At 36.3% G+C, this 9,174-nt stretch overlaps 1 protein-coding gene across 1 annotated transcript; it reads right to left on the bottom strand.

The window, feature by feature from the left end:
- Window positions 1-420: 420 nt before the first annotated feature.
- Window positions 421-5,994, bottom strand: LOC133708533 (mitogen-activated protein kinase 16). The gene is made up of 10 exons (XM_062134000.1): window positions 5,281-5,994; window positions 4,079-4,484; window positions 3,805-3,932; window positions 3,629-3,688; window positions 3,078-3,227; window positions 2,792-2,947; window positions 2,477-2,688; window positions 1,627-1,728; window positions 1,336-1,493; window positions 421-1,180 (listed from the first exon to the last, which is right to left on the bottom strand). Exons 1-10 carry the CDS (start codon window positions 5,302-5,304, stop codon window positions 891-893), a joined length of 1,686 nt encoding a protein of 561 aa, XP_061989984.1. The 5' UTR covers window positions 5,305-5,994; the 3' UTR covers window positions 421-890.
- Window positions 5,995-9,174: the final 3,180 nt, after the last annotated feature.

Below are 9,174 nucleotides of genomic sequence, written 5' to 3' on the forward strand. Positions count from 1 at the left end.
AGTCAGCACTAGTCTCCTCAAAAAATAAAAGGACACTATTACCAACAATTATTTACCAGCAATATTAAAGAACACTCTTGATGACAAGCAACCTGTAAGAGTGTTATAAAAATCTAGACGACAGAAATCTCCTTTTCTGAAAAATTGATTGTCGACAAAAATCTCCCATTAAAGAAATCCGTTAAACAAACTGTTCCATAAGCAAACAAAAAATAAAAAGACAACATTTACCGCCGACAATTCATTCACAACAACATATTTTAGAACATAAAAAAGAGGATTCCCTTACAGAAAAGAGAAGCACCTAGACCGACAAATACTTCCCCAATAAATCCTCAACTCTTGGATTTATCAACATTTGTTGGCTATTTTTTTTTTCTGTTACTTTTGAGCATTAGTTATTGCACATATTTTGAAACATTTTGAACAAAAGCAGAGATCCTTATTTCATTAACAAAATAACGTAGGTGATAACATACAGTCTCTGATCTTATGCCTGAAGTGATAACATACAAAAGAACTCGACTTAGCTCGCAAAGAATGACAGACTAGAAACAACAGGATAAGCTGATGAATAACTAGACATTTACTTCATTCAAATTTTCACACGCCCTTTTATGTCTTGGTTCTGATCTGAATCAGAGAATCGTAATGTAAGAGACAGATCATACAACTCCTTCACTTCGAATTAGTGATATAAAGTAGAACTTAGTAGCTAAACTTCCTCCATCAGATGCGGCTATGCAATACCTGGAACCGGCAACTGTATCACTTAAGTTGATGAGGTTCCAATTAGTGATGAATTAGTCCTGGTTAGCATGTGGTACATGACTGTCCCAACCAACATTTGTTGTGGCCAGTGGATTCCACCTTGTGAACCCATCATGTAGTCAATACCATTGACTTCCAGATCCACCTTGTGCAGCAGCAACTTTCCTTGGAATGTATTGAGGGGGCTTTGGCAGCAACCCATTTGAACCTTCCACTTCATTGTCTTCCCTCTCATTTTTACAGGATGCATTTCTTCTAGGATATGAAGAGCCTGCGGCAGCCGTATATTGAGTTGGAACAACTGGATTCCTAACCATCCTTCGCTGCTCAAGAGTCTCTGCTGCAGCTGCTGCCCCGCAATTATTAAAACGTAACACTGAGCCAACAACTTTGCCAGGCCTTGCAGCTCCTGCATCAAAATCAGTTACAACCACTCAGAACTGGACAATCGTAAGTAAGAAAACCAATATGAACTAGTGTAGGGAAAGTGCACAGCGTATTTCGGACCAAGGGAAGCACAAACAATCTAGCAACAAGTAACTTAACTTCAACTACAATCCATACCTTGGATGGTCTGAGGAGCTTGAATTGGAGGCTTTGTTGTAGAGATTCCGCAGTTCCTGTCCACTGGCTTCTCAATTTCTTTGATGCAGCATTTTGCAAGGTCTTCTGTGACTTCTGTTGGTTGCTGCACTGAGTTATTGGTATACGAAACACATGCCCTGCTTGCACAAAGTACAGTAAAACCCATAGTCAAGGTTAGATGAAGTTGATCCGATCGATAACAACAGCTTGACAAGAAACACCATCATGATTCACAGATCATGCTCAGAAAACATCAGCTACAAGGTATACCTGGGTAGTGATGCATGTTGCCTCTCAGGTGCAGCACCAACTGTGCCATTTCCATAGTGCTCCTCAAGATATGCAAATTGCTTCTTGAAATGGTCAACAGCACTATCATGCAAAAGTAAGTATATTAGCAATTATGATAAAGCTGCTTCTTAAGAGAACAATCAGGATTCATGGGAAGTATATTTTCCCAATATTGGACGGTTTAGACTCCAAATCCCAAATACTTAATTACAGACAATCTAATATATTTATATCTGCGAGACCTATTCCAGGCCTATATTTATTAATGTTTATGCCATGTAAATATTTATGCCATATTACTGAGAGAACTAATGTAGGTCTATATTGTAGCTCAAGAACTATTGTAACCTGTACATATCAACATTACTTGTATCCTGATTCCTGTAACTCATTGCTCAAACAGCTCCAATCTTGAGAATAAATTTCTATGGTTCCTCAGACAGAAAACCTCTAAACAATATAGACCTAAGGTTATGGACTCTAGCACTCTTTGTTTATACTTTTCAGAAGCGGTTTAGCAAAGAAATCATCTTATGGAACTTTCAACTATCCAGCATTCCTACTATGAACGAAATTGATATAATAACTTCAAGTTTTCAAAACTTAGTATGACAAAATGTTGTCCAGAAACATCAGCAGGTTTATAAACTCAACAAGGTTGACCAGGATTAGTGTTTTAGAAATACAGAAAGTTGGTCAGGCAATACTTACAACCGTGAACCATGTCAATGAGGGATTTGTATCAATAAGCAAAAGGTATTTGTCAGAGCCACACATGAGAGGAATGTTTGTTATACCAGACTAAATATAAAATTTTACACGAGAATACCTTGGATACATGAATCCTGTTGGCTCTGATCCGTCTAAGTACTCCTTCAACATCTTTGGATGATACTCGAGAGTCTCACGATAAATAAGCTCTCTAACATCTTCTTTGGTTATCCTTCGCCTCTCAAACTCAAATTCCATCTTGGTAACTGGTTGAGCCGAAGGTTCTCTCTCCACTTTTGCCAAACCCTTGAAATAGGGATCAGCAAGAGCCTAAAAGAAGCAACAATATTTCTCCCTTAGAAAAAATGAAAATAGAAATAGGTCGAGCTATTAAACATACTGGAAAGTAAAATGTACTTGCATAAACAGTTACCTCTTCAGCAGTAGGTCTATCCTTTGGTTCAAACGCTAACATTCTTTCTAATAAACGTAGAGCAAGTGGGTCTGCATTTGGGAATTTCTGGGAAAAAGGAATCTGCCTCTTCTTTCTCATACTGCTCAAGTATCTGCGAGCCTTCTCATTGCGTACCTGTTTTAAAAATTTTGACTTAGACAACAGCTTCTCATACAAAGAAATGCACTAGAAATGGGTAAATAAAGACACACATGTATATACGAGATATATCCCAAAATCTCTGAACTAATTACAGAAAACTAACCCTAGCAATTGCTTCAGCAGATGGTGTTCCCAATAAATCAGTCATGAGGTCCAACTGATGGACAACATTTTTGCCAGGAAAAAGAGGCTTTCCAGTTAAAAGCTCTGCAAAGATGCACCCAATGCTCCAGATATCTATTGCAGGTGTATACTGAAAAGAGAAAAGAAATATCAATAGACTGAAACACCTGATATAAAAAGAATAAAAACATAACAAAGAACAAAGACAAACAGCCCACATTCATTGCAGTAGAACAAAATGGCCATTACTGGGTAGAGGAGAGATGGGAACTCACTTATAATCAGCAATTAAAGGAGAGATGGGAACATTGTTCTAAATCCACTTATAATCTTAAATTATAAAGTTCACCACAAGATTGTTTTCAGTATGTTTTGGAGAGAAAAGAGAGGAAGAAAGAAACATTACAATGTAATAATTCAGTATAACACAAAAGGAAGTTGGAAACATATAAAGATAATGATTATGGAAAACTACAAAACCAAATATATCAACTGCATTTAAGAAAGTGAAAGGGATAATGATTCTTGCACCTTTGAGAAAAATGATCCACACAACTCAGGAGCCCTGTACCATCTTGTGGCAACATAGTCCTGCTCAAAATGGAAATCATAAATTGATGAGATGTGGAATTATAATTTCCAATTAGTTAAGATATATGCACTGATACCCTGGATTAAACTCACTAGCTGCTCAAAAAGAAACTTACCGTCCAAAATATAGCAGTGGGAGTATCATTGAAAGCTACTCTAGCAAGACCAAAGTCGCAGATCTTCAGTTTGCAGTCGGCATTTGCCAAGATGTTTTTGGGTTTTAGATCTCGGTGAAAGACATTTGCTAAAAGACCAATAAATGAAGAAAATCAGAACCAACATATTGTCATGTACTTTAAGCACATGGTAATAAAAATTCAGCACTGACACTAGTTGTAATAAATGCACTTAAAAATCAAGACTAGGTTAAACAATGTCTAAGAAAATGACCTGTGTGTATGTACTTCATTCCTCGGAGAAGCTGATAAAGAAAGAACTGATAATGTTCTGGTGTCAAATCATCATTTGCTTTAATAACCTGATGTAAATCAGATTCCATGAGTTCAAAAACAACATATATGTCTTTGAATTCCCTTCTGGATGGAGGTAATAAAATGTGCTTGATCTCCACAATGTCCGGATGACGCAGGAGCCTGAGAAGTTTGATCTCGCGAAGGATGCGGGTGGCATCCGAGACATGTTCAAAAATATCATTTATTTTCTTGATAGCTACCTTTTCTCCAGTATGTGTATCAAATGCAGAACAAACAACTCCATAGCTTCCTTTACCAATTACTTCCTCTATTTTATACCTACTCCCCTCACCATATTCAGTGAAGAAGTCCACATCCACAGACTGCATGACAGAAAAAAACCACACCATAAGTCTGAAGTCATTATGCAACTGCAATGATTGACAACATTTTGTGCAAACAGTTGTTCTGTACCTTCAGCAGTGCTACTATTACTAGAAGAGAATGTATTATTATTACTATTACTTTAGGAACACTAGACAGCTATAAACTAGTGAACTTTGCAAAATTAAGCAGAGGAAGATAGACAACAAAGCCAAGGCCAATAAGAGCATCTCAAAAACCACCACGCCACTAAATATTTCTCAGGTCAATTTTCCTAATTCTGACTGGAGAGTACCAAAGTAACTACAAGAACTTATAGGATACTGAACCTATAGATAGGTTCTATAGGTGATGCTATGTCAAGTATTAAGATAATTTATGCATTGTCATGTATTTCAGTTCAGCTAGAGAGGTCCATGAACTAAACAAGAGCCAAACAGTTACAGTTTTACATGAAAAGGTTTAAAGTGGGCCCTTGCCAGACAGCAATATGCCCAAAACTCCAAAAACATATGGCATAGAACTGACACATGAACAAGACACACTGTTCAATCCCATCCACATATAGAAACAATACCATGATACAACCACTGATTATGCACCACACAATATCAGACAACCACAACGAATTGTGAACATAAAAATCTACACCAAGCAGGAGAATCTGGCTTTCCAAATATCATAAAACAAAACAAGTTACACATACAAATCAATTCATCCTATAACATAAACAACAAGGCACCAAACAGAGGCGAGGTTAAAGCATCAGAAAACATCAGAATCGATTGGATTTACCTTTTTTCTTTGATCAGGCTGCATCTCAGTAACAAAGCATCCAAAAACTTTCAAAGCAACAATCCAATAGGCGCATCTAACACCCTGAGTTCAAGCTCAGACCCAGATCACAAAAGGCAGCAAAGAATCCAAATTTCACACAAACTCAAGTACCCAGATGCTCAATAACATCAAGCAATGATCAAACCCAAAATTCCAATTGCAACTTGTCAAACAAAGAAAGCAACTTTACAAGTCTTTGAGTTCTTGGGGGACTAGAATGGCTACTCCTTGTATTGAAATGGAATCTAATTCAGCTGGAAACGAAGAGTTTACAGATCACAGAGAGAAAAACTATAACTTCTTCAAAGTAATCGAGCGGCAAAAACTAACTTTGGGGGATCTAAGAAGGCGTTAATCACTAACGTTTTTCCTAGGAAATATATATAAACATTAAAAATGGGGAAAAGATAGAATCTTTGAGAGAAGAAAGTAATGGGTTTTGTGAGTGGAGTTGAAGTGAGTTTGGTTTGTGGCTGAAATTGGGTTTTGAAGAGGCAAAGATTTCAGATTGGAACAGAGGAGTGGTTTTGGATCTCAGAGAGAGAATCCCAGAACGGCGTTGCACTTCAAGTTGGAGCCTTTGGAGCGAAGAGAGAGAGAGAGAGAGACAGAGAGACAGAGAAAAACAGAGAGAGAAGTAAAATATGGGAACAGAGAAAGCAGCAAAGGGAAAGAGATGGGGCAATTTTGTATTATACTCTTCAAATAAAAAATATATTATATTTTACAATTATCTGCAAAAATAGTATTACAAACCGGGATTTGGGAATTACGTAGAAAATTTATCTTAACAATAATTGTATGTTTTGAAAAGACCCGTTTGTCATTCACTTTAAGCTTTCGACTCATTTATTTCTTTTTCGAACAATTATTTTTTTACTTTATTAAAGGATATAAGGAAATTAAAATGTGTGGTAGTTTTCTTTTTGGATAAATAAGAAATTTTTATTCAAAGATTACGGCCCGTTTGGGATTGCTTCGCTTTTAGAAAAATCAGTTTTTGTTCAAAATTTTAGATTTTTTTTTTTTTTTAAGGGAAATTTTAGATTTTATTATGTTTGGTAAATAAATAAAAAGCAGCTTTAATTGAAAGTTATAGGTCACTGGCAGCAGATTTTAGAAGCAGCCTAGAGGTTGCTTTTAGAAGCTGCTATGGATCAAAACACACTCTGCAGTTGTTTTATGTACTGACAGCACTTTTAAAAATATTATTTACCAAACACGAAACTATTTTAGTTCACAGATGATTATTCTCACAACACAGCAGCATCAATTTTTTTTTATTATTAGCATGATGATTTGCTTGCAACTCTAACATATTCCTTACAATCTCTAATATCTCATCATTATTCTTTAAAATTTTAAAGATTGCTGTAAATTTAAGAAATTTTATTTTTTTTCCTCACTATCCCTAAAATGAGGATAGTTATAGAAAATCTGTTGGAGCAAAAGAAGCTCATTTTTCTCTAAAATATAGAAAAATCAAAATATGAGGAAGCTGTTAGAGTTGCTCTCAACAAAGATCTTGCGGGACATCAGTGGCATGAATTTGATTATTAGCATGATGATTTGCATGAATTTTGCTTCTTATTTGTAGTTTTACCCCTTATTTTAATAAGTAAAAGAAACATATGAATCATTACTTCACGCAAAAAAATAGTCTCACAAGTCACAAGTGATTTGCATAAACATTTAGCACCACCCTTTATGAATTGGGTTAGAAATTTACATTTTGAATCATTACTTCACATAAAAAGATAGTCTCACTAGTGATTTGCATAAATATCAAGAAATCTAAGCAAGTGCTAAGCCAGTACCCTCGATACGACTTATGTTCTCTCATTAAGCTATTCAACTCGTTAATTTACATAAGCTAAGCTAACTTATGACTACAAATATATATATCAAATGGCTACAAATGAGCCAAGCTAACTTAATTAAGCCCAACTTAGCTAGTTTATTTCTACATCTACTCCCTGTGAAATTAAATTAAGGGTATTGCATGTATTAACTAGTGTACGTAAATAACATGTGTGGCTGTAAGCCTAGGCCAAGTGACCATAGGCCATCCAGTTTGGTCTAAATTCTTTCTTTCAGACCTAATTTCTCCAACTTTGCCAAGAAAAATACCTAATTTCTCCAAACTAGTCTATATCCAACACAGGGTTTAATGACTTTAATCTATTATATATAGACCTTGCTTGTTGTAGACCATAATTAGTGATGCAGAGAAATTCTATAACTTAGTGATGCATAAATTGTACACTCTACAGCTCGGATAAGTAGTAGAGTCTACAATTTATGTGGCCTTATTGTGTTTTCTGCAGTGAGCTAAAACTCAATGAAGTGACCGTAACATAATGCAGTAGAGTAGAGTAGTAACAGCTGGTATGCATTGTTGGGTGAAGTGGTGAACGCTCAGACTCAGTGAAGCTTATCCACATTGGGATCACATGCATGGGATCACCAAACAGGAATAATCTCACGCTCAACTCAAAGAGCCACATGAACAAAACCATTAAACCAAGAAGAATGCAGGTAATAAGAACAGAGGACTGTAATTTTTGACATGCAAGTCAAAACGAAGCAGGGGAAGTTTCAATCTGATTTTGCTCTGCTGGAAGAGGAAGAAGGAAGTGGCAGATTACGGAGGTGATGATTGCTTTGATTACTTCTACGCGCTTTAATTTTTCCAGTGACGGTGTCGGAGTGGGGACCACGTCGGGGGCGGGGCGGGAGATTAGGGCCGCGTTGCGTCGTGTGGTGTGACCAAGCGTGTTTCCCACGTGCTTCGCGGAAGCGTGGCAACTCCAACATGATGACCAAAAGCTTTTGCGTCCAACTGTCCATTTCCTGGCACCACTTAAAAAACAAATCACCTCCACTCATATTTTCTTTATTTTATTCTTACAATTTCTTTTTTCTTTATCTTTTTCTTAAATTTTTCTTTTAAGGAAAAGAATTACAAATTAGATTTTTGTTTTTGTTTTGTTCTTAGAGATTATCAAGGAAATCCTATTTGAGCTGCCTCGAACGAACAAGAATTCAATAATGTTTTAATGTCATAAGCTCTTGCCCTTCAGGCTGGTCTTCATGCTGCAATAATTCATGGCTATACTCATCTTGGAGGTTGAGTGGAGATTCAAAAACTATTGATTGATAGCTTCCATGGAACCATTCATTCACCTTGGCGAATCATAGCCATTCTTAAAGACATCACCTAGTTATCTTCACAGCTTCAAAGCTTTAGCCTTAGACATATCACTGATATCAGGAGGGAGGCTAATTTCCTAGCCGATGCGATTGCTGATATATAGCACCATCCCACTGCTAGTGCATCAATAATTCTCTTCCTTTGTTTGCTTGTAATGCTCATTTATTTGACTGCTTAGGTGTAGGTTGTAAAAGAGGATTGTAACTTTTTTTTTTCTTTTTTTTTCTTTTTTTAAAAGAAGATCAAAGGATTTCACTCCTACTCCCATGGTGACTCGAACCCATGACTTCGTCATTAGGTAGTGGGTGCTCTAACCACTGAGTTAACACCACTTCGTCATTAGGTAGTGGAACCTCATTGTAACTTCTTTTCTCTTAAAAAAAAAAAAAAAAAAAATTTCTTTTTTGAAGAAACGATAAATAAATCATATATTACTATTTTTTTTTTTTTTTGAATCGCAAGAAGTCAGTCCTTTATTGAATAGAAACGAAATTAAACATTACAAAGTTCTGCTATAACAACAGCTAGAAGAAAAGCGGGAGCAGTAAAATAAAGTTATAAAACTGAACTTGCCTAGGAGTACAAGCACGGGCAGCCAATTGATGAGCTACCATGCATGTTTCCTTTCCTACCTATAT

Source organism: Rosa rugosa, chromosome 5, assembly GCF_958449725.1.
Source record: "Rosa rugosa chromosome 5, drRosRugo1.1, whole genome shotgun sequence".
Lineage (NCBI taxonomy): Eukaryota > Viridiplantae > Streptophyta > Magnoliopsida > Rosales > Rosaceae > Rosa > Rosa rugosa.

What these genes read in the sequence shown, in the direction of transcription:
- LOC133708533 (XM_062134000.1), bottom strand. Translation starts at nt 5,304, where the DNA reads ATGCAGCCTGATCAAAGAAAAAAG. An exon ending in AGCCTGATCAAAGAAAAAAG is followed by an intron (nt 4,485 to 5,280) that starts GTAAATCCAATC and finishes TCTGTCATGCAG; the next exon opens with TCTGTGGATGTGGACTTCTT. An exon ending in CCACTGCTATATTTTGGACG is followed by an intron (nt 3,689 to 3,804) that starts GTAAGTTTCTTT and finishes CATTTTGAGCAG; the next exon opens with GACTATGTTGCCACAAGATG.